Source organism: Arvicola amphibius, chromosome 7 (genome assembly GCF_903992535.2).
Source record: "Arvicola amphibius chromosome 7, mArvAmp1.2, whole genome shotgun sequence".
NCBI lineage: Eukaryota > Metazoa > Chordata > Mammalia > Rodentia > Cricetidae > Arvicola > Arvicola amphibius.
Window position 1 is genome coordinate 21,150,731 of NC_052053.1, and position 25,873 is coordinate 21,176,603.

Here is a 25,873-nt window from a genome sequence, read left to right on the forward strand (position 1 = left end):
GCAAGACTTCCATTCATCAACTCTGTCATTAAACGTTATTCTTAGCTTGCCTCTCTATGACATTAACATTACAGTAGAAGAGGAACAAATTAAATTGAAAAGCCTTAATGAGCAGCAGTGGGAAAAGAAAATTATATGATACAAGTTTAAAATTGTTAAGGCTATGGTTTTACATTGACAGCATATGACCTGTTCCTAAGGCTTACTCAGATAATAAAGCCGTATGTCTAAATTTAATACAAGAGGAAACAGGACCTTGTTATTTAATGAATACACAATGTACTTTTGTCCTTCACTTTCAACCAAGAGGACAGCATGTTGCTTTGGCAAAATATGGTAAAAGTACAAGCACAATGATGCTCTAACATTCATCTACTAATGTCTACTGAAACTTCATGAACAGACGATTGCATTTTTCACTTTGAGAAACTCATGCTTTTGCAAGTCAAACATGCCCAAAATAGAAAGGCCAGAACAAAATAAGTAAGGAGAGCAGACAAGAATTTAGCTGTATCAAAATCCAGGCAGTTACATATGCTAACATTTTTATTGCAATAAATATCACAGACCATACAATCCACCCATTTAAAACACATGATCCATTGTTCACTAACATGATCACAGGGCTGTGCAACTATCAACACAACTGATTTGAAAGCATTTCATCCCCAGAATAAGCACCCCTGTGAAAGCAAGACAGTAGGGAGAATTGACCAACGTGATTACTTCATATCCTGTGACTCACCGGGTTCTGGTACGCAACCAAGAGCAACGGCAATAAAATAACCTGAATTGTTTTAGGAGTGGGACCTATTTGAAAACAACACTAGCCCACCAACAATAGTAGGGAAATATTACACACCCAGGGCTGAACCTTATTTTTTGGACAGCCTATGACATTTAAGGGAGGCATTACCCCCTGTATAGAGGAAATTCATTCAAACTTGTACATATTTTGTTTATCCATATATTTAATAAATATATAAAAGCTTCTGAAATAGTAGGTTTCTATATGACTTTTTCAAACATCTTAATGTTAATTATTCCTCCCTGTTGAGTCCTGGCCTTCAGCTGCTCATTCCTCCTAGAACCTTCTAATTGAAGTTACTAGAAGCTGTGCTTTGCCTAGGTGATCAGAGGATGGGATTTTCACCTGTTGGCCATTGACTGCAGTGTATTTAAGCCTACACTTACATGGTGTTAATAAAGAGGGGCTTTGGTATCAGTGTTTAAAGGTCTGCGGATCGGTCTGTCTCTGCGTGTGTATTCTCAACCTCCAGCCCCTTACCCAAAGCACGAGAACTGGGTTCTAGTGCACAGAGCGCAGACACGAGTGCGCGGTGCATGGCACCTCCCCATAGTCCTTCCTCACCCTTTTCCTCCCATTGCACTTCCCACTTAAATCTCCCTCCCATTATTCCTTTTATCCCTTCATAGCACTTGTGTTTCACAGTCTCCCCTCCCTTAAGCCTCTCTGCACCAATGGTCCCTTTCTAGTTTCCTAGTTTCGTGACTTCTATAGGTACTCCAATTTATACACACAACGCTACAGATTTGAAGCTAGTATCCATGTAAGAGAGAGAAAATGTGGCATTTATCTTTTGAGATCTGGCTTGACATCTCTCCCTAGGACTATTTCCAATTTCTATGTTTACTTGATTTTTTCATAATTCATATATCTTTACAGAAGACCCAAATTCTGTTATGTGTGTGTGTACTGCATTTTCATTACTCATTGATCACTTGATGGACACCTAGGCTAATTTAATTTCCTAGCTATTGTGAATAAAGAAGCAATTAGTGTGGATGAGCAAATATCTCTGTAATAGGATATAGAATTCTTTGAGTACATGCTCAGGAATAGTTTAACTGGGTCATATTGACAAACTTCCTATTACTTACGCATGATAGAGAATATAAAATTAGTTTGATAGATTTCTGTTCTTTAGAAGTTAGTGTTTATTGACTGAAACAGACATGTATGCTATAAGAACATAAAATAATGGCAGTATCATGCAAGTGAGGCAGATATATTATAAGTAAAAAATAATTGAGTCCCACAAATTGACCAGTCATTATAAAGTAGATTTTTAAATGTTATCATGAGTAAACATGGGACTAACATTTATCAGAAACATTCTATACTGTGTACAAAAGCCTATCCACATATAGTAACATATTTAATTCCAATTACTCTGTAAGTGGAGTCACTAGATCTTTATTTTATGAATAAGAAACCCATTATCATACAGACTAGGTAAAGACACCAAAGAGAAAATGAATCGCCAAGATTTACCCTTACATACACTGAGAATCTATAACAGCTTACAATAGGGATGCATACCTATAACCTCAGCACTCAGGAGGCTAAGGCAAAAGAACTGCAATTTGAAAGCCTTCCTAAACTACATAGTATGATCCTCACTCAAAAGATCACTGCCTGGAGGAATCCCTGATCCTGTGCAGTGGAGTTCCATCTGGACTGGTGAGTAAGTGCGACCCTGGGGCAATCTGCCCTGGAAGAGAGCACAGACCCCCCCCTCCCCCAGCTCCTGCTGCAGGCTTGTCTTTGTTTCTCACTTCCCTGCCTCTCCCAAGCCTTCCCTAGTGTATTCAGGTGTCCTGCTCCTGTACTAAGGCCATCCACCCAAAGGGGTCAGACTCTGGCCTCCAGGCAGGTCTGAGGATTCCTGCAAGAGGGTGCGGGCTCCTTCAGATTGTGCTGCCAGGTTCAGCTGTGTGATATTCCATCCTGCCCTGCCCCCACCTTGGCCCTTTTGTCCGGACCGAGTCCCTGGGCTGCCAGGAATCCCTGATCCTGTGCAGTGGAGTTCCATCTGGACTGGTGAGTGAGTGCGACCCTGGGGCAACCTGCCCTGGAAGAGAGCAAAGACCTCCCTCCCCCAGCTCCTGCTGCAGGCTTGTCTTTGTTTCTCACTTCCCTGCCTCTCCCAAGCCTTCCCTAGTGTATTCAGGTGTCCTGCTCCTGTACTAAGACCATCCACCCAAAGGGGTCAGACTCTGGCCTCCAGGCAGGTCTGAGGATTCCTACAAGGGAGTGTGGGCTTCTTCAGATTGTGTCACAAGGAATAGCTCCTGCTCTGGCACTGAGGAGATCCAACCAGATTCAGTCACAGCAAAGATTGGTCTAAGACACCAAGCACCTCCCAGCTCCATTTGAAGGAAGAGATGGGCAGGCACCAATGCAAGAACTCCTCCAACAACATGAAAGGCAACATGACATCACCATAATCCAGACATCCCGAAACAACAAGAATTGAACACCCTACTCCAGAAGATATAGAAGAAACCGACCTTAAACAGTACTTTATGAAAATAATAGAGGACCTTAAACAGGAGGTAAAAAACTGCCATAAAGAAATGGAGATGACAAACAAAAAGGTAGATGAAATATATAAATCTCTCAAAGATACCCAAGAAAAACAAGAAAAAGCAATCAAACAGGTAAGGGAAACAGTACAAGACCTGATAAATGAAATGGAGGTAATGAAGAAAACACAATCTGAGGGAAGACTGGAAATGGAAACTCTGAGTAAACGAACAGAAACCAGAGAAAAGTATTTCCAACCGAATACAAGAGATGGAAGAAAGAATCTCGGACTCTGAAGATACTATAGAGGAAATAAATTCACAGATTAAAGAACTAAACAAATCTAACAAATTTTTAACACAAAACATCCAGGAAATCTGGGACACCATGAAAAGACCAAACCTAAGAATAATTGGGGTAGAAGAAGGAGAGGAATTACAACTCAAAGGCCCAGAAAACATATTCAACAAAATTATAGAAGAAAACTTCCCCAACCTAAAGAAAGATGTTCCTATGAAGGTACAAGAAGTCTACAAAACACCTTATAGACTGGATCAAAAGAAAGCATCCCCATGCCATATAATAATCAAAACACAAAACATACAGAATAAAGAACAGATATTAAGAGCTGCAAAGGAAAAAGGTCAAGTAACATATAAAGGGAAACCTATCAGAATTACACCTGATTTCTCAATGGAAACCATGAAAGACAGACACTAAGGGAACATGGATGCAAGCCTAGACTACTATACCCAGCAAAGCTTGCATTCACCATCGATGGAGAAAACAAGATATTCCAGGACAAAAACAGATTTAAACAATACGTAGCCACAAATCCAGCCTTGCAAAAAGTAATAGAAGGAAAATCACAAACCAAGGAGTCCAACAACGCCCACAATACCTCAGGCATCTAGCGACCCTTCACCAGCACAACTAGAAGAAGGGAAACACACAAACTCTACTACAAAAAAAAATGACCGGAGTTAACAATCACTGGTCATTAATATCACTTAATATCAATGGACTCAATTCACCTATAAAAAGCACAGGCTAAGAGATTGGATACAAAAACAGGATCCAACATTCTGCTGTTTACAAGAAACACACCTCAACCACAAAGACAGACACCTACTCAGAGTAAAGGGTTGGGAAAAGGTTTATCAAGCAAATGGACCTAAGAAACAAGCCGGTGTGGCCATACTAATTTCTAACAAAGTTGACTTCAAACTAAAATCAATCAGAAGAGATGGAAAGGGACACTTTATACTCATAACAGGAAAAATCCTTCAGAATGAAGTCTCAATCCTGAATATCTATGCCCCTAATATAAAAGCACCCACTTATGTAAAAGAAACACTTCTAGAATTCAAGGCAGCCATCAAACCACACACACTAATAGTTGGAGACTTCAACACTCCTCTCTCACCAATGGACAGGTCAATCAGACAGAAACTTAACAGAGAATTGAAAGACTTAATGGAGGTAATGAACCAAATGGACTTAACAGACATCTATAGAACATTCCACCCAAATAGGAAAGAATATACCTTCTTCTCTGTAGTTCATGGAAACTTTTCGAAAATTGACCATATACTTGGTAACAAAGCAAACTTCCACAGTTACAAAAAATATTAGTAACCACCTGTGTCTTATTGGATCACCATGGACTAAAATTAGAAATCAACAACAATGCTACCCCAAGAAAGCCCACAAACTCATGGAAACTGAACAGTCAACTACTGAACCACACCTGGGTCAAGGAAGAAATAAAGAAAGAAATTAAAGTCTTTCTTGAATTTATGAAAACAAAGACACAACATACTCAAACCTATGGGACACAATGAAAGCAGTGCTAAGAGGAAAGTTCATAGCACTAAGTGCCCACTTAAAGAAAACGGAGAAAGCACTCATTGGAGACTTAACAGCACACCTGAAAGCTCTGAAAAAAAAGGAAGCAGGCTCACCTAGGAGGAGTAGAAGACTGGAAATAATCAAACTAAGGGCAGAAATCAACAAAATAGAAACACAAAAAACAATCCAAAGAATCAATGAAACAAAAAGCTGGTTCTTGGAGAAAATCAAAAAGATTGACAAACCCTTAGCCAAACTAATCAAACGGCAGAGAGAGAACACGCAAATTAATAAGATCAGAAATGAAAAGGGGGACATAACCACAGACACAGAGGAAATTCAGAGAATCATTAGATCTTACTACAAAAGCCTGTATGCCACAAAATTGGAAAATGTAAAAGAAATGGACAGTTTTTTAGATAAATACCATATACCAAAGTTAAAACAGGACCAGGTAAGTGCTCTAAATAGTCCTGTTAGTCGCGAAGAATTAGAAACTGTTATCAAAAACCTCCCTGATGGCTCCTTGGCCTTGAGAGAGAGGGAGGGGAGGTATGGGTGGAGGGGAGGGGAGGGAAGGGGGAGAAGGAGGGGAGGGAAGGGGGAGGAGGAGGGAAGGGAGGGGGGAGGAGGAGGGAAGGAGATGGAAATTTTTAAATATAAAAAAAATAAACCATGAGGGAAAAAAAAAAAAACCTCCCTACCAAAAAGAGCCCAGTACCAGATGGTTTCAATGCGGTTTTCTACCAGAACTTCCAAGAAGACCTAATACCTATACTCCTTAAGGTATTTCATAATATAGAAACACAAGAATCACTGCCAAATTCCTTTTATGAAGCTACAGTTAGCCTGATACCTAAACCACACAAAGACTCAACCAATAAAGAGAATTACAGGCCAATCTCACTCATGAACATTGACGCTAAAATTCTCAATAAAATACTGGCAAACCGAATCCAAGAACACATTAGAAAAATTATCCACTATGATCAAGTAGACTTCATCCCAGAGATGCAGTGCTGGTTCAACATACGAAAATCTATCAATGTAATCCATCATATAAATAAACTGAAGGAAAAAAACCATATGGTCATCTCATTAGATGCTGAAAAAGCATTTGACAAAATTCAGCACCCCTTTATGATAAAGGTCTTGGAGAGATTAGGGATACAAGGATCATTCCTAAATATAATAAAGGCTATTTACAGCAAGCTGACAGCTAACATCAAATTAAACGGAGAGAGACTCAAGGCCATCCCACTAAATTCAGGAACACAACAAGACTGTCCACTCTCTCCTTATCTCTTCAATATAGTGCTTGAAGTTCTAGCAATAGCAATAAGACAACATAAGGGAATCAAGGGGATTCGATTTGGAAAGGAAGAAGTTAAACTTTCGTTATTTGCAGATGATATGATAGTGTACATAAGCAACCCCAAAAACTCCACCAAAGAACTCGTACAGCTGATAAACTCCTTCAGTAACGTGGCAGGATACAAGATCAACTCCAAAAAATCAGTTGCCCTCCTATACACAAAGGATAAGGAAGCAGAGAGAGAAATCAGAGAAGTATCACCTTTCACAATAGCCACAAATAGCATAAGATATCTGGGAGTAACTCTAACCAAGGAAGTGAAGGATTTATTTGACAAGAACTTTAATTCTTTGAAAAAAGTAATTGAAGAGGATACCAGAAAATGGAAGGATCTCCCTTGCTCGTGGATTGGGAGGATCAACATAGTAAAAATGGCAATTCTACCAAAAGCAATCTATAGATTCAATGCAATTCCCATCAAGGTCCCATCAAAATTCTTCACAGATATTGAAAGGACAATAATCAACTTTATATGGAAAAACAAGAAACCCAGGATAGCCAAAACAATCTTATACAATAAAGGAACTTCTGGAGGCATTACCATCCCTGACTTCAAACTCTATTACAGAGCTACAGTATGGAAAACAGCTTGGTATTGGCATAAAAACAGAGAAGTCGACCAATGGAATCGAATAGAAGACCCGGATCTTAAACCACAAACCTATGAACACCTGATTTTTGATAAAGGAGCTAAAAGTACACAATGGAAGAAAGAGGGCATCTTCAACAAATGGTGCTGGCATAACTGGATGTCAACCTGTAGAAGAATGAAAGTAGATCCATATCTATCACTATGCACAAAACTCAAGTCCAAATGGATTAAAGACCTCAATATTAATCTGAACACACTGAGCTTGATAGAGGAGAAAGTGGGAAGTACTCTACAACAAATGGGCACAAGAGACCGTTTCCTACGTATAACCCCAGCTGCACAGACATTAAGGGCAACATTGAATAAATGGGACCTCCTGAAGCTGAGCAGCTTCTGTAAAGCAAAGGACACTGTCACTAAGACACAAAGGCAGCCTACTGACTGGGAAAAGATCCTCACCAACCCTGCAACTGACAAAGGTCTGATCTCTAAAATATATAAGGAACTCAAGAGACTAGACTTTAAAATGCTAATTAACCCAATTAAAAAATGGGGCGCTGAACTGAACAGAGAATTCTCAACAGAAGAAGTTCAAATGGCCAAAAGACACTTAAGGTCATGCTCAACCTCCTTAGCTATCAGGGGAATGCAAATCAAAACAACTTTGAGATACCATCTTACACCTGTCAGATTGGCTAAAATCCAAAACACCAATGATAACCTTTGCTGGAGATGTTGTGGGGTAAGGGGTACACTCATCCATTGCTGGTGGGAATGCACACTTGTGCAACCACTTTGGAAAGCAGTGTGGCGGTTTCTCAGGAAATTCGGGATCAACCTACCTCAGGACCCAGTAATTCCACTCTTGGGAATTTACCCAAGAGATGCCCAATCATACTATAAAAGCATTTGCTCAACTATGTTCATAGCAGCATTATTTGTAATAGCCAGATCCTGGAAACAACCTAGATGCCCTTCAATGGAAGAATGGATGAAGAAACTGTGGAATATATACATGTTAGAATACTACTCAGCAATAAAAAACAATGACATCTTGAATTTTGCATGCAAATGGATAGAAATAGAAAACACCATTATGAGTGAGGTAACCCAGACCCAAAAAGATGAACATGGGATGTACTCACTCATAATCGGTTTCTAGCCATAATTAAAGGACATCGAGCCTATAAATCGGGATCCTTGAGAAGACAATAAGAAGGTGAACCCAACGAAAAAATATAGTAATCCTCCTGGATATTGGAAGTAGACACGGGCAAAAATTGGGAACTTGATGGTGGGGCGAGACGGGGCCAAGGGAAGATGGGGAGAGAAAAGTGTGAAGGGGAGAATGGGGGGAGCTCAGAAGAATGGGGTGCTTGGGATACAGGAAGGGTGGATATGGGAGCAGGGAAGCATATATCTTTTTTTTTTTTTTTTTGGTTTTTCGAGACAGGGTCTCTCTGCAGCTTTAGAGCCTGTCCTGGAGCTAGCTCTTGTAGACCAGGCTGGTCTCGAACTCACAGAGATCCGCCTGCCTCTGCCTCCCGAGTGCTGCATATATCTTAATTAAGGGAGCCATCTGAGGGTTCTCAAGAGATTGACTCTAGAGGGTTTCCCCGGTTTTCAGGGAGACGCCCCCAGCTAGTTCCTTGGGCAGCTGAGGAGAGGGAGCCTGAAAAGGCCACTTCCTATAGCCATACTGATGAATTTCTTGCATATCACCATAGAACCTCCACCTGGCGATAAATGAAGAAAATGACTGAGCCCCACATTGGAGCACCGGACTGAGCTCCCAAGGTCCTGATGAGGAGCAGAAGGAGAGAGAACATGAGAAAGAAAGTCAGGACTGTGAGGGGTGCATTCACCCATGGAGACGGTGGGACAGAACTAATGGGAGATCACCAACTCCAGTTGGAATGGGACTGATGGATCATGGAACCAAACCAGACTCTCTGAATGTGGCCGACGGTGGAGGCTGACTGAGAAGCCAAGGACAATGGCGCTGGGCTTTGATTCTTCTGCATGGACGGGCTCTGTGGGAGCCTTCTCAGCTTGGTTGATCACCTTCCTGGACCTGGGGGGAGTTGAGAGGACCTTGGTCTTAACATAGAGTAGGGAACCCTGATGGCTCCTTGGCCTGGAGAGGGAGGGAGGGGGGGTAGAGGGGAGGGAAGGGAAGGGGGAGGAGAGGAGGAGATGGAAATTTTTAAATATAAAAAGTAAACATATTTAAAAAAAGATTACAGCCTGGGGCTGTACCTCGGTGCACTTTACAGGACTGCTTTGGACCTATAGCACGACAGAACTAAGATAGGCAGGGAAGACAGAACTAAATGCTGGGAGAGAGAAGGGCAGAGAGACACCATGGAGCTGCTAGAGATGTACTGAACTTTGCTGGTAGGCTACGACCTCGTGTTGATACACAGATTAATAGAAATGGGTTACATTAAGATGTAAGAGTTAGCCAACAAGAAACTAGAGCTAATGGGCCAAGCAGTGATTTAATTAATACAGTTTCTGTGTCATTATTTCGGTTCTGGGCAGCCGGTAACCAACAAGCAGGCCTCCCTGCAACATTATATTGCTTCTTGTGTACATTTCATGAAATAAAAGCTTACTTTTTATTTTTTTAATCATTAAAGTATTTCACCTCATCCTAAAACAACATTATAAGGTAGTAATACAGATATTATTTCTACTTAAGGTTATAAAAATGTACCAAAAGCTTCACTTGTCTCTCGGTGGTGTTACAGTTACACTTGTATAGCTATGATAAGAATACCCTGACAAAAAGCAATCTGGGGGAGGAAAGGGTTTTCCTGGTTTAAAGTTTCTGGTGATAGTCCATATTTACAGGTAAGTCACAGCTGGTCACAAGCCATTCGCAGTAAACAGCAGAGAGGATTAAGTGCACCATTCTGCCTGCTTGCCCGCATTTAGTTTTCTCCTGTGTTGTATAGTTCTTGACCTAGAGAATAATACTGCCAAAAATGAGAGGACTCTTCCAACACCACATGACAATCAGCAATCTCCCACAAATACACCCTCAGGCTGTGTGAGGATTCCTCACTAAGACTCTTTTATCATGCGAGTGCCCAGGCTCCCACCTTTAAAACCCAGCAACTGGGAGGCAGAGGCAGGGAGATCTGTGATTTCAAAGCCAGCATGGCATAGTGGAATATATCTCAAAAGAAAATGGGAGAGTAGATTATTGGTATTCTGATTCCAAATCTTTTATTTACACAGCACTATACAATACTTCACATGCAAACCAGACGAGAAAATTTTTGAAAGGCAAAAATGAGTAATTCTGACTGCAGCTGTCCTTCTAAGTGATGAAGTAACATTCCTACACTAAAACAATTAACAGATGTGTCTATTATTTAATCAATACCATTTATTTATTCACAGCGCATACGTTTGCTTGTTTGTAATCCCAAAGAAAGTAAGTGAAATAGATATATCGTCACCTGGAAAAATCTACTGATATAATCCTTGGCCTTTGTTATTTGGTTCCTATTTAGTCTCCTACAAATTTCAGCTATGATACTTTTGCTAATTCTCGTTCTACCCATAGTTTTTATAAATATTTCTTTCTTCTATTTTTTCTTCTACATTATTTTCTTCTAACTCCTCTTTCAGGGCTCTTTTTTATTTTTATTTTTTAATTTATTTTTAAAAAAACAATCTTTTTTAATTTTAACCACCAATCCAAGTTCCCACTCCTTTTCCTCCTCCTGCTCCCTCCACCTTCTCTCCCACCCTACACCCCATCCACTCCTCAGATAAGGTAAGGTTTCCCATGGGGAGTCAACAAAACTTAGCACATCACTTTGAGGGAGGTCTAAGGACCTCTGCATAATATCTAGGCTGAGCAAGGTATCCCTCCAAAGAGAATGGGCTCCAAAAAGCCAGTTCAAGCACTAAGGATAAATCTTTGTCCCACTGCTAGTGACCCCAGAGACTGCCTCAGCAATACAACTGTTACCCACGGGGTCTAGCTTGGCTCTATGCTGGTTCCCCTGCCATTCCAGAATCAGCGAGCTCCCATTAGTTCAGGTAAGCAGTTTCGCGGGTTTCCCCATCATAGTCTTGACCCATTTGCTCATATCATGGCTCCTCCCTCAATTTGACTAGACATTGGGAGCTCAGCCCAGTGTTCCTCCACTGTCGATCTCTTAACCATTACTTTATTTATCTCTATAAAGACTAAGATTACTCTGCTCTGATACTTGGACCTGGCAATTTCAAGTATCTGGGATATATAAATTAATGTAACATAAAATTAAAATATCTTACTTCAGTAATTTTTCTGAACCAAAAAGAAAGAAAGGAAAGAGGGAGGGTAGTGGAAGGGAGGGAGGGAGGGAGGGTAGGAGAAAGGGAAGGAGGGAAAGAGTGATAGAGAGAGAGGAAAGGAAGGAAAGAAGGAAAAAAGCAAATAGGATGTTTTGAAAAGATGTTACCATTGAACTCCATCCTCAGTGATATGATATCTTTATCTATCCATTTAGTTGAAACTATAAGATCTCTATTACTGTTTTTTGCTATACAATAAATATTGTTATCATTAAAAAATAAATAAAAATAAAAAATAAAAGATGAATGGTTTGGAAAACATTTTAAAATGCTATTTACTTCAGTGAAGACTAGATGCCTCCCTACTAAGTTTCATCCAATTAATATCACTTATTAATCTTTTCTGTGTATGTTCTATTTGGCCCCTACTCATACATCCCATCATGAGTACACAACACACAGAAGTACCACGATGAATGAAACTTAAAGGATTCCAAAAAGTCCTTTCTCTTAAACTATCTCAAACTAATTTCCTCTCAATATAAGCATTAGAAAAATAGTTACTTCTGCTGAAGACAGGTATTATGATGATATTAAAACTTGTTAAAGTCTAAATGGGACTATGGTGTTTAAGAGAGAACAAAGGAGTACAATCATTTGACAATAAAAAAGACAATTATATTTAAATGATATTTAAAGATTTTTCCATCTAGAAACTAATAAGCAGGACCTCCACCCTTCACAATAGCAACAAATATCATAAAAACATCTCAGAGTAACTCTAACCAAACAAGTGGTAGAATTGTATGACAAGAACTTTAAATCTTTGAAGAAAGAAATTGAAAAAGACAACAGAAAATGGAAAGATCTCCCATGCTCTTGGGTAGGTAGAATTAAAATAATAAAAGTGGCAATCTTACCAAAAGCAATCTACAGATTCAATGCAATGTACATAAAAATCCCAGCAAAATTCTTCTCAGACCTCTAAAAACAGTGCTCAACTTCTATGGAAAAGCAAAACACCCAGGACAGCCAAAACAATCCTGTACAATAAAAGAACTTCTGGAGGCATCACAATCTCTGACTTCAAACTCTACTACAGAGCTACAGTTCTGAAAACAGCTTGGTATTGGCATGAAAACAGACAGGAGGACCAATGAAACCAAATCGAAGACCCGAATATTAATCCACACACCTTCAAACACTGATTTTTGACAAAGAAGCAAAAAAAAAAATCAAATGGAAAAAAGGAAGCATATTTGACAAATGGTGCTGGCATAACTGGATATCAACATGTAGAAGAATGAAAATAGATCCATATTTATCTTCATGCGCAAAACTCAAGTCCAAATGAATAACAGACCTCAATATAAAGCCAACTGAACTTAACAGAAGAGAAATTGGGAGATATACTTGAACACATGGGCACAGAAGACCACTTCCTAAATATAACCCCCGTGACACAGACACTGAGAGAAACAATTAATAAATGGGACCTCCTGAAACTGAAAAACTTCTGTAAAGCAAAGGACACAGTCAACAAGACAAAACAACAGCCTACAGAATGGAAAAAGATCTTTACCAATTCCACATCAGACAGAGGTCTGATTTCCAAAATATACAAAGAACTCAAGAAATTGGTCATCAAAAGAACAAATAATCCAATAAAAAAAATGGAGTACAGACCTAAACAGAGAACACTCAGCAGAGGAAATTATAATGGCTGAAAGACACTTAGGGAATTGTTCAACATCCTTAGTCATCAGAGAAATGCAAATCAAAACAACTCTGAGATTCTATCTTACATCTGTAAGAATGACTAAGATCAAAAACACTGATGACAACTTAAGCTGGAGAGGATATGGGGTAAAGGGAACACTCCTGCATTGCTGGTGGGAGTGCAAGCTGGTACAGCCCCTTTGGATATCAGTATGGCGATTTCTCAGAAAATTAAAAAACAACCTTCCTCAAGACCCAGAAATACCACTTTGGGGTATATACCCAAGGGATGCTCAATCGTGACACAATGACATGTGCTCAACTAAGTTGATAGCAGCACTGTTTGTCATAACCAGAACCTGGAAACAAACTAAATGCCCCTTGACCGAAGAATGGATAAGGAAAATATGGTACATTTATACCATGGAGTACTATACAGCAGAAAAAAATATAATGTCATCTTGAAATTTTAAGGCAAATGGATGGAGCTAGGAAACATCATATTGAGTGAGGTAACCCAAACCCAGAAAGACAATAATCACATGTACTCACTCATAAGTGGTTTTAAGACATAAAACAAAGAAAATCAGAATACAAATCACAATCCCAGAGAACCTAGATAACAATGAGGACCCTAAGAGAGACATTCATGGATCTAATCTACATGGGAAGTAGAAAAAGGCAAGATCTCCTGAGTAAATTGAGAGCTTGGGGACCATGGGAGAGGTTTGAAGAGGAAGGAAGAGGCAGAGAAGGGAGCAGAGAAAAATGTATAGCTCAATAAAATAAAAAAGTGTAAAGATTTAAAAAAAAGATGAAATGTAAAATTGAATATGTTAGAAAAGGACTAGTTTTTTAATTCCTGTTAGAAACAATCTAATTACTACAATATTTTTATGACACTTGATATATCATGTTTTAAAGGAATATTAGTAGTATCTGAATGATAGTCAGTGGTGTCCTATAGGTTCCCAAATATTACAGGATATTGCCATTGCTCTTGGTTATCCTCCAGAATTTGATGCTAAGACCTATTGCTAAAGATACACATACTTGAGTCATGAACATAGAAAAACCAAGCTGGTAACGACCTGGAAGCATCATCCCTACTAGCTGGTTTTCATCGCTTTGGAAGGCTGGTACTGGATAATGAGGGAGGAGGGAGGGGTAGTATTAACAGCACTACAGTAGCAATTGTCCTGGCAACATATAATCACCCGTGTGAAAGCTATGAGAGTAACCAGCCACTTTCTGATAGGATTAAGGTCCCTCCAAAGTACAGGTTATTAATGGGGACATGAATCCAAGAGTAGGACAGGCCCTTGGCATGAATCTACTGCAGTTATTCTCCTAAATGGACACATGTAAGCCTTATGAATACTTATCCATGTACCCATAGCTCTTCCTCAGAGAGCTTCTTTGTGTAGTAGATGGAAACTAAACAGAGACCTACAGCCCTATGAGCTATATATATGGTACTCTCTGCTCCCAAGACTCAAGGATTATTATGGAAGATGGGAAAGAAAGATTTTAATATCCAAATAGTAAAGTATACATATAGTGAAAGAGTGTTTCCGGGACACACATGACTGTGACTGTATGCACAAAACCTGATGTATATCAAGCCAAATAAAACTCCACCATAGACCAGAAATAGAATCAAAAAACCATATCTCAAGCTGAGGGTCTTAGTAAATAATATCAGCTAGGAGAAGGAGAGTCAATTTTCTTCAGGGACACAAGCCATAAGGGCAACTCGCACTTCAGGAGATGCCCTACACCCACTCACATACTTTCAGCACTAAATGGATTTGTGGGATTTTTTTAAGAGAATGTGAAATTGAGAGGGAATGTGATACAAAAGCAGGAAAAAAAGCAGAAGTGGAAATACTGGAGGTGCAAGGGTTTACACAGGAAGGGAGCAGGGAGATACAGAATGTTTATTTTAATAATGTTATATACACAAAATGTATTTATGAACTTGAACAAAAGAAAACTATTAACTCTGTCTTAAAACACTACCCAAAGCATGCCTAGCTGAGGTTGTATAATGCTTATAAATTTAAATTACTATGTAGAAGGATATCTTTATAAATTGGAATAAAATAAAAAGTTAGTAACAGAAAAACTTGATAAATTAGACTAAATCATACTAAAAGGTGTCCTTTTAAAAATTATCAAAATAAACCTGAAAATGTAACATATAATTAGTAGATAAAGAAGTATTGTTTAATTATAAAAAGTCTAGTTTTAAAGTTGTACAAAATAATTTACAGGAAATCATAAGGAAAATATAACCAAAACATTTAGAATATAAGGAAATACAGATTCATAAAAATAGTCACATAATGTTTTTTAATCTATTAGGTTGGGAAAAGCCATTGTTAATATCAGCATGCTTGGCAAAAAGCAAGTGGTGAAAAATAACTGAAAGACTATATAAAAATTGGACCAACAGTCTGTAAAGTTTCAAAACACCTAGTAAAGATTTTAATTCAATTGGGCATTTCAGTATCCTCTCTAGAGAGCATACAGAATGTTCTCATGGAAGCACTATTTGTAAACTTAAAAAATTAAGAGCAACTTACCTAAATGCTCATTAAGGAAATAAATATATAATAGATAAATGAGGTATGCCAAACATAAACATGAATAAATCTCTAAAATGTCTTACTTAACTTAAAAAAATAGTAGTATAGACTCATTTGGGGAACATTTACATTATGTATTATCTATGAGTGCTTGTAAAGTATGGCAGCTTATACACCAAAACTATAGCAGTGATTAATTCTGAGGACTGTGTAAGAAAGCCACATTCATAGTTATCATCAACTGAAATCTAAACCTCTAAGATATATATGTATATATGATTTAGATGTAGAAATATATGTGTATATATAGACATACTTTCTAAAGTATTTGAAGAAAATTCTTGTCTTTAAAGAATGTTTTGGTAATATTTATCAATTATTCAAGTTTTAACAATACTTCAATAAATAATACTTCAATAAACATCACATTAACTCTTTTAATGTTCTGAACAGGAAATCACCTAACTTCTACACAAAAATGGAATTCAAATTCTTAGCACACAGAAACATACACGGTGTATTTCCAAAAATGTTTTCATAATGAGTAAGTTAATGAGTAAATGATTACATGAGACCCATGTCTTTAGGAAGGATAGTTTTTTTTTCTGGGTTCTGGCTATAACAAAGATTCTATGAACATAGTTCAGTAAATACTCTTGTGGTATGATTGAGCATCCTTTGAGTATAAGTCCAAGAATGGTCTTGTAGTAGATTGATTCCCAGTTTTCTAAGAAACAGCTACACTAATTTTCAAAGTAACTGTACAAGTTTTCACTCCCACCAGCAATGAAGGAGTGTTTCCCTTGCTCCACATCCTCTCCAGCAAGATCTGTCACTTAGGTTTTTGATCTTAGCCATTCTGATAGGTATAAGATGAACTCTCAGAGTTTTTTTGATTCACATTTCTTTGATATGCCGTATTTTGTTAATATTCATGGGATACCTATCCTTTCCTAAACAGAAACGGAGAAGGAGTGGATGGGGGGGTGAGAACAGAGTCAGGGGTGTGGGAGAGGGACTGTGATGAGAGGAGGGAGGGGAAACTGCAGGTGGGATGTAAAATTGAAAAGTTAATTAATTAAAAAATAAAAGAATAGTTTTACCTTCAACTGAGGGAAACACAATATATCATCATTTAAGAGCAGCAACAGAAAGTTAGCAAAATTCTGAGTCAAGACATCTTTTTTTTTGTTTGTTTGTTTTTTGTTTTTTTTATGCTCCAATGGCTTTATTTTCTCAGGTGAAGCAGTCAACACTTAGCAGGAGAGCTGAAAGGGAAGCTGGGAAATGATAGCCTCAGTATGGGTCATTAAAGGGATACAGAGGGTGTCCAGCATCTCTGGGGACCATCTTCCCATCCACCGCCAATTTTTGTTCAGAGCATCTAAATGCTTCATCTCCTCGGGGCTAAAGGTGAAATCAAACACCTGAATGTTCTGAAGGATACGCGGAGTGACGCTTTTGGGGACGCAGATTACTTTCAGCTGAACCTGCCATCTGAGCAAGATCTGAGCTGGAGATCGGCCATGTTTTTCAGCAAGTGCCAAGACCACTGGATCCTCAAGCAGGACTGGCTCGTTGGGATGGTGCCAAGCACGATCAGAGGATCCCAAGGGGCTATAAGCAGTCACCTCCAAGCCTCGTGCTTGACAGTGGATGGCATTCCACCTGCAAGACAGCTGGGCGCACAGATGCCACACTGAGGATATCATCAATCTGTCGACTGTTGAAGTTGGACAAGCCTAGTGCTTTCAGCAGCCCCTTTGCCACCAGTGCCTCGAGACCCTTCCAGGTATCTTTATAGTGGATAGAGTCATATCGAATGGTCCCATCGGCATTCTTGGGAAAGGGATTGTCTCCCCGCTCAAAGGCGTAAGGCCAATGCATCAAATAGAGGTCCAGATACTCCAACTGGAGGTCAGCCAGTGTCTTCCAGAGGGCAGCTTCTACATCCTCAGGGTGGTGCTTAGTGTTCCACAGCTTAGATGTCACAAACAGCTCTTCTCGAGGCACTGCCTTGCCTGCTCCCACATTCTCCTTCAGGGCCTCCCCAATCTCAGTCTCGTTGCCATAGACAGCAGCACAATCAATATGGCGGTAGCCTACACTAAGAGCATGCTTGATGGCTGCTTTCACCTGGCCAGGCTCACTCTTCCATGTCCCCAGACCAATCAGAGGCATCTTCTGTCCAGTGTGCAGGAGGACACAGGAAGCCAACATCTCCTTGGCAGTGAGCGCAGGCTACCGAGAAGACAATGTGGCTAGAATTGAGCTCAGCACTCCAGTAGTGAGCCGGCAGGCTTCTCGAGTCAAGACATCTTATTGAATGACTTTGCCACTAACTTGTTATATCATCGTCAGATAACTAAACTTCTTTATCTGGACAATAAGATTGTTTGTCCTAATTATTTCTCAGTTGGTAGGAGCAGAAATAAAATTGTGTGTGTGCTGCACTACTGTTGAAGAACCTGGAAAGAGCTTGTACAAAACAGCTATCATGCTGCTATGCGAGTTAGCTCTACGATGCTGCAGCAAGTACCGTAGGGAAAAGGCAGTCCACACTCGCTCCCTTCACCCATCTTGCCTGATCTACGTGACAACTGAATGACAGAAAAATTTGCAACATATAAAAAGCAGAAAAAGAAACTCCCTATACTCAAGTTTTGACAAAATAAACAGACAAAATAAACTGTGAATTTAAAAACATATTAAAGTAGTAGGAGGCCACTTCTTCATTACTGGCTTCCCAAACCATGAAATAATCACTGAGAAACTATATTATTTATAATACTGGTTGGCCAATACCTTAATTATATTGCTAGCTAGCTCTTATACCTTAAATTAACCCATTTCCGTTATTTTATATTTTACCACAAGGCTCATGGCCTACTGGCAAGATTCCCATGTGGCTGTCTCTAGTGGCAGCTATTTGGCTTCTCTTCAACTCCTCCTTCTTTCTCTAAGCATTTAGATAATTCCCCCCCCAGCTCTATTCTGCTAAGCCACTGTCTGAAATAGTTTTATTTATTAACCAATAAAAGCAACACATATACAGAAGGACTTCCCACACCACATTACTATTTTTTTTAACTAAGAAAGCCTGTTTTTCTTTTATTCTGGAAGAAAACATACACAAAACCAACTACTAAACTATGCTGCACCTCCATCCTCTAATGCAGTCTGCTCCTAAAAATATGATTGTGTACATTCTAACCTGGTTTCAAATTTAAGTTCAAATTGGGGTAACCATTTCCACTACTTAAAACATGTGAATTATTTTGTACTAAATGTTCTAACATTTTCATCAATATAACATTGAAAAGTTATATTTATTTCTACATTTGCACGGATAAAAAATTATGAGTTGGACATTGATTTGGACATGTCATCTTCATTATCAATACTTCAAGTTCTTTATGTTTAGCCTCTTACAGTTTGGACATTAAAATAAATATATTCCTTCACAATTGCCTTGGTAGACTGAAACACCTGAAATCAATATGTTTAATTGTGTGCAGACTTGTGACACTAATGAACACATTGAGCACGCAAATGTTGCTACCTGTGTAGCTAAAGGGATATCTGATGAATGACCTAGTTTCAGAGTTAAATATGAGGAACTGGATTTCTCTACAATGAGAGAGTTCCCACAAGAAATTTTGTGAACAATCTGATATTAAGAACATCTTTTAAAATCATTCCAGAAAAAGAAAAGGTAGGTTTTTCAAATACTTTCTCTAAGAAATCTCAGAATAAAAGATATGACAATCTCACAAGAATAGTACCTATTATAGAGCTATGAATAAATGAAGAAATTTCTTTAAAAGTATGTTGTCATAGAACTCTTCCTAACAAAGATAGTTAAAATTCAAGACACAATACAGATAAAAACTCCATGTAAGGAAGAATTTTAAGGACTATGAAATGCTTTTATCTCTCAATAACTAAGCTCTCCATGAGTAATTGTCTATATATGAAAAATAAAATATCGGTGGTATTCATTATGAAAAATTATCCTAAGTGAGGATAACTCATATGCAAAAAGACAAATATTCTATTATTCTCTCACATGTAGAGTTTAGCTTTTAAGCCTTCAATAGGCATGCTACAATCTGTAGAACTACAAGAGTTAGGTATAGACTAGGGACTAGGGAGATGGGAAAATTGCCCAAAGAAAGGAAAATAGAATTATATTCACCAAATAACAAGGGAGGGAAAACTTGTATTCTAAGGAGAGAGAGAGAGATAGAGAGAGAGAGAGAGAGAGAGAGAGAGAGTACATGGAGTTGGATGGATGGAGCATTAGGAAGGATCTGGAAAGAAATGTGAGTGGGGAAACCATGATCTGAATATATTATATAAAAGTTATAAAAATATATATAAAAATTATTTTCAATTTTAAAATTATTTAAAAATTAAAAGTGTGGCATTATTTTGTAAAATTTTAAAAGCAGTTAACTTAACTTACAAGTAATAAATAAATCATTTATCAACTGGTTTCAGAACATTTTAGTAGTACTAATTCCAAAACATAAACTAACGAATATAGACATTTTAAAATATATTCTTAAATTTCATTTGATTCATACATAGCTTTTTCTAATCAACTAATAGAGCAGGAAAGAATAAATTTTATTTCTAATGTATAACCATGAAAACTTTCACATTGTTGAGAATAATAATGTGAAAAATATGAATTTAACATGATGCTTTCTGCTTTTAATTAGAATGTCTTCCATTTATTTGTAATGGATAAGTCAAACTAGTAAAAACAAAGTATAAAGAAAAACTTATGTTGTTTGATTTTTAGAATCCTGAGTCAATTGTTTAAAGGCGTTAGCAGGCAAATTTGAGCTACTCAGGATGAAGAACATCTTAGTAAAATCTACCCAGTCTCAAATGGATTCACTCAGTCTAAACAAAGTACACTAAACTGTCACTATGTTTTATAGCCTTTATTGACTTTTATGTATCTTGACTCTGATCCTGGATCTCATGCATAAAGAATCTTAACTAATATATCTAGTTAGTTCCATTATATGTAAACCAAAAAAAAATAATAGCACAAACATGCACAATAAACTAACTCATACTACAAGGTATAAACCTTAGGTTCAATAGCTGAATTTTGCACACATTTCCTGCATTTATAGGATAATTTTAAACTTTTTTTCAAGTACTTACAAGCATAATTTATTTTAATATGAATTATCATATGCATCCTGAAGTATTGTCATCTTTTGGGGGGCTATTATTCTTTCCTTCACCCCTAGGCAGATGCCTTCTAACATAGGAGGGTTTCATATAACACAGATACCTAAAGGGGAACATGGATTATGACGAAACTTCTAAACATACCCAGAACATGTAATAAATGTTCATTGCTTATTACTTTGACTGGCTCTTGGACTTCTTACTTTACTTGGTTCCAACTAAGTGTTCAGCCAAACATAAGATTCTTTGACAATGTTACTTTAAAATCTTTCATTCTTGAAAGTATGACAATCCAAGCAATGTAGGGTGTTCTCTTATGCAGACTTTATCAAAGACAACTAAAGATAAACTTCTGTATCTTTATTCACATAATTTGAACCGATATAACTTTTGAGAAATAAATAAAAAGTTTAAAAGTAAAATTAACACGAGGTAATCACTAACTTGTATAAATAAATAGGCAAAATCAAGTTAAGACTAATAAAAATCACATTTCCTTTCTTGTAAATTATTCTTAAGTTTTTTATGTTCTATACATATTGATAAAACTATAGTCCTCACTCTATTAAAAGCAAATATTATTATAAAATATTTACAATATAAAAATATTACTATTATATCTGTAGTTCTTTTTGTTGTTTGAGAAAGCATCTCCCTATGTAGCTCTAGCTGTCCTGGAACTTACTCTGTGGACCAGGCTGACCACAAACTCACAGAGACCCTCCTCCTTCTGCCTCCCAAGTGCTAGCATAAAACTCGTGCAGCACAATGGCTGGTTTATAACTGTAAATCTTGATGAAAATTCCTATTAAAGCACTTCACTCTTGAGATTTTCAGCGCATTAAAAGCATATAAAATTGAGTGGGGAGAAATATTAGGTATTCCCCAAATCCTTCTCATACATTGATGTAAATGAATACAGAATTTATATCTGGCCTAACAAGTGCTTAATAATAGAATTTACATATTAAAATATAGCATAACCATTCAACCTTTAGGAATAAAGATAGATCCTTACAATACACAATAGCTTCTGATTATTAAATATTATTTCTGAATTGTTCTCTCATCACTTGCTATTGGAAACATTAGACAGGTAAGGATCCATTGCTTGTCGTTTCACTGTGACTTCACTAAAATCTTAATTATAACCCAAATTTTCTTCAGAATGTTTTGAAAAAATAATTTTAAATTTGCTTCATTTGTTATTTTTCTTTGAAGAGTAAGGAATATTTAAGCCACTTTTTTTAAAATCCAGATTCTTAGTCAATAAAATATTACCATAAAGGTAATTAATTATTTAATCAATTAGAATTTCAAACTCATTATATCATATGAGCTTTTCACATACTAAAGATTATTCAAATTTTCATTCTGCTAGGCACTTTTGCAACTAATTTCCTATATGCAGACATGCTTTTTAAGAGAAATGTATTGGCAATCTCTACCTTCTGGGAGGAGCATTACACCCCGTGTAGGGTAACTCCAATTAAATAGTTTTATATGAATATCCTTAATAGTCTGTTTATGTGAATATATATCCAAATGGATTTTTCAAGAATCCTTAGAGTTACCTAAAAAGCCCAGTGCCAGGTGTAAGATTTCCTCACCTTAAGTTACTGGTCAGAGGTGTCCCGAAGAGCCTTCAAAGCAATACAGGTTTTGCTCATTGCTCTTGGCTGCCTACAAGAACTTGCTAGTGAGACCACTGCTGAAGATGCTGAAGACATCACACACTTGTTACAGGGCATGGAGAAATCACGATAATACTGGTCAGGAAGCCTGTCCCTGTTTGCTAGCTTTCCTAGAAGTGTAAGGTACTGTGCAGGCAGCTAGGCTGAAAAGTTATCAGGTGTGAACCCTGTAAGCTACAGTAATGACTGACATATCAAGGTATGCCCATGGATTCAAATGTTACAGAGGTAACCAACCACTTTCTAGTTCGATTTAAGGCCTGTTTCACAGAAGAAACACTTTCCTGGCACTGTAAACCTAGCCAAGAACTCATAGTTTCAGAGTTCATAGGCTCCAGGAAAAACCTAATACTATTATTTTATAAAGGGGTTTGGGAAGAAACTTCCCTCTTAAGTTTTATCTTTGTAACCACACACTAGAGCAACTCTCAGACCTCATAAAAGAAGTTTCTTTGTGTAGGGATTCTTCACTAATTCGGAGACTCAAACCCTGAACTGCACTGCTAAGAAAGTTAGGGAGGCTTAAGAAAATAGGATAACTACAATACAATACAATACAATATTTCTTAAGTCATAAAAATTAACTGATGAAATTATAGCCTACAAAAACTAATTCTGTAAAAAGAACAAGAACAAACAAACAAAACAATTCTTTTAAAGCAACAGCCCAACCTGGAACAAAATGTGTTTAGTAAACAGTATATGACTAGAATCTTCATTGGAGAAGTTCACCATTTCTTTTTCATCGAGATTTCTCAGCTATCATGTCAGCCTGTGTTACATAAATAGTTTCTGCTGGCGACTATGGTTCTTTGCTGACTAGCGCCACTGTCACAGCAGCGTATGACGTCGGGCTAGAAGCTGACACTATCTAGGACAGTATTTATAATGGATATTTGTGGTGACGACTAGTATATTCACCACAGCATAATAACTGTGAAACAATCATTGCTAAGTACTTGTTACTAAAGGAATTGATTTCACATAGATTACTCCTAACCTCAACTCATAACAACCATTTTTGAACTACATAATAGCTAAAAGAATAATAATTAGATCAGAGCACTATCTCAAGCCGTCATGCTTCATTGAAGTGACAACATTTAGCGAGATTCAGCAATTTCATATTTTTTCAGCATTGTCACCTTTTAGGTTCTTCAAGGACATCTTCAACATAGTTTTAATGACACAAAATTTAAGAAGCAGTTTGAATAGGAATAACCGTCTCTTCCTAAGGCATAATATAAATAAAAGCACTGTACATGAAAAGTACCTTAATACAACAAACAGTAGATAAGATCCATTTCTATGAAAAATAAAGTTATGGAAAAGAGCAGCACAGTAAAATAATCTATTAACCGGTCTTTTAGCAATCTCATTTGGAAAACATTTTTAAAAGAATATCAGTAGTTTGAGATGCTGCCCTAGTTTCTGATAAAGTACCCTGACAAAAGCAACTTTAAGGAAGAAACGATTCATTCATCTTACAATTCCAGGTAACAGTTAATTGTTACAGGGAAGCCAAAACAGGAACCTAAGCAGCTAGTTGCATCAAGGCCACAGTCGAAAGTAGAAAGAGACGGAATGCATGTGTGCTCATTCATGTTCTGTCCCCTCTCTATGCTTATACAGCTCAGGATCTCCAGCCCAGGGAAAGGTTTCATTCACAGCGACTAGGACGTCCCACCTCAGTTAAGATAGTCAAGACAAACTGGACACCTTTGATCCCAGCACTCGGGAGGCAGAGGTAGGCAATCTCAGTGAGTTTGAGGCCAGCCTGTTCTAACAAGCAAGTTCCAGGACAAACAGAACGATTATATGGAAAAACCAAAAAGAAAAAAGAAAAAGAAAAGATAATCAAGGCAATCCCCCTACAGGCATGCCTTCAGGGCAACCTGATCTACACAATACTAAATTGTGTTCAAGTAAACCTATCACATAAGTGTTTACAGTACTTTTTCCAGCAACCATGTTATGGAATCAGCCTACCTGACCATCAGTAGGTGAATCAATGAATAATGTGAGGTATATAGACAGTAGAATATTTTAAAAGTCATTGAAAATAAAATAGGATGCTGATGGACTTTAGAGACCCTCCCTGTCTCTGTATAAAGGTTACACAAAATAAGTCTTCCATTACTGTATGTATGAGATATACTTGTACATAATCTGTGTGCAATAATTTGCATTGTTCCCTAAACTTGAAAGAGATTTCAAATTTTAACTGTCAGTGTTATAGGCATATTTTACTAAACCAAAGATTCTAAATTTTGCTTTATATACAGCTTTTATATAAGCTATATCTTGTCATGATGCTAACGCTTATTTATTTGCTATTATTTATTATTGATAAATATTGATTTTTATTAACAATGCTATTTTTGGCTTTATGAATAAGATGCATCTTAAACTGTGTAAGCCATCTGAAGATTGATATATATTAGATATCTGTAAATCTCTACATAATTACTTAATTTTCAAAATAGTTTAACTATTGTTGGTTATGTTTTCATAAAACCTTATAGCTCACTACTGTCTTTTAAGAGACATTTGTGTTTCTACAAAGCCTTAAGTAAGCTGTTAACATTCAACAAAAGCAGAGCTTCTGTCAAAGGAACCCAAACAACATTCCTACGTTGCTGGGACATTACTCACAAGACAAGCAGAATACACCATGTATGCCTGACCTAAGGGCCTCTCTGTGCTTCGATTGCTTACACTGGGCACAAAGGGTTCATTGGTACTAACGTCTTAACATCTCTCACTTACCCTCCACTACAGCACGGATCAAATCAGATCATGCACTATGAGCCTTTTCCTAGCATCAAGAGACAATGGAGAAGAAATTCTCAGATAGTTAATCAATAATACCTTCAGAAAGTATTGTTCAGAGGCAGAGAAGAAGTTGTCAGAAATGAAATCAAGCCACTCTGGTCATGGCAGTGCTCACCTATAATTCCAAGATTTAGAAAGCTGAAAAGAGGTGATTGTAAGTTTGAGTGTAGCTAAGCCTGACTCAAATCGACAAGATGGAGTTGATTGTGTCAGTCCTTGCAAAAGTAACAAAAAACCAAGAGATTATGGAAAGTAGTTGTCATGATGGCTATATGGTACTAAATGTGTTATAACATTGGTTCCTACCTGAATTCTCTTTGCTATATTATTACAACGTAGTTAATACCTCATCTCAAGTTTGCGGTATTAAAG

At 37.6% G+C, this 25,873-nt stretch overlaps 1 protein-coding gene across 1 annotated transcript; it reads right to left on the reverse strand.

Moving 5' to 3' along the window:
- Nucleotides 1-16,976: 16,976 nt before the first annotated feature.
- Nucleotides 16,977-18,057, reverse strand: LOC119819342 (aldo-keto reductase family 1 member A1-like). The gene is given in 3 exon segments (XM_038337502.1): nt 16,977-17,119; nt 17,122-17,414; nt 17,416-18,057. Coding segments are annotated over 3 exon segments (921 nt in total). The 5' UTR covers nt 17,979-18,057; the 3' UTR covers nt 16,977-17,054.
- Nucleotides 18,058-25,873: the final 7,816 nt, after the last annotated feature.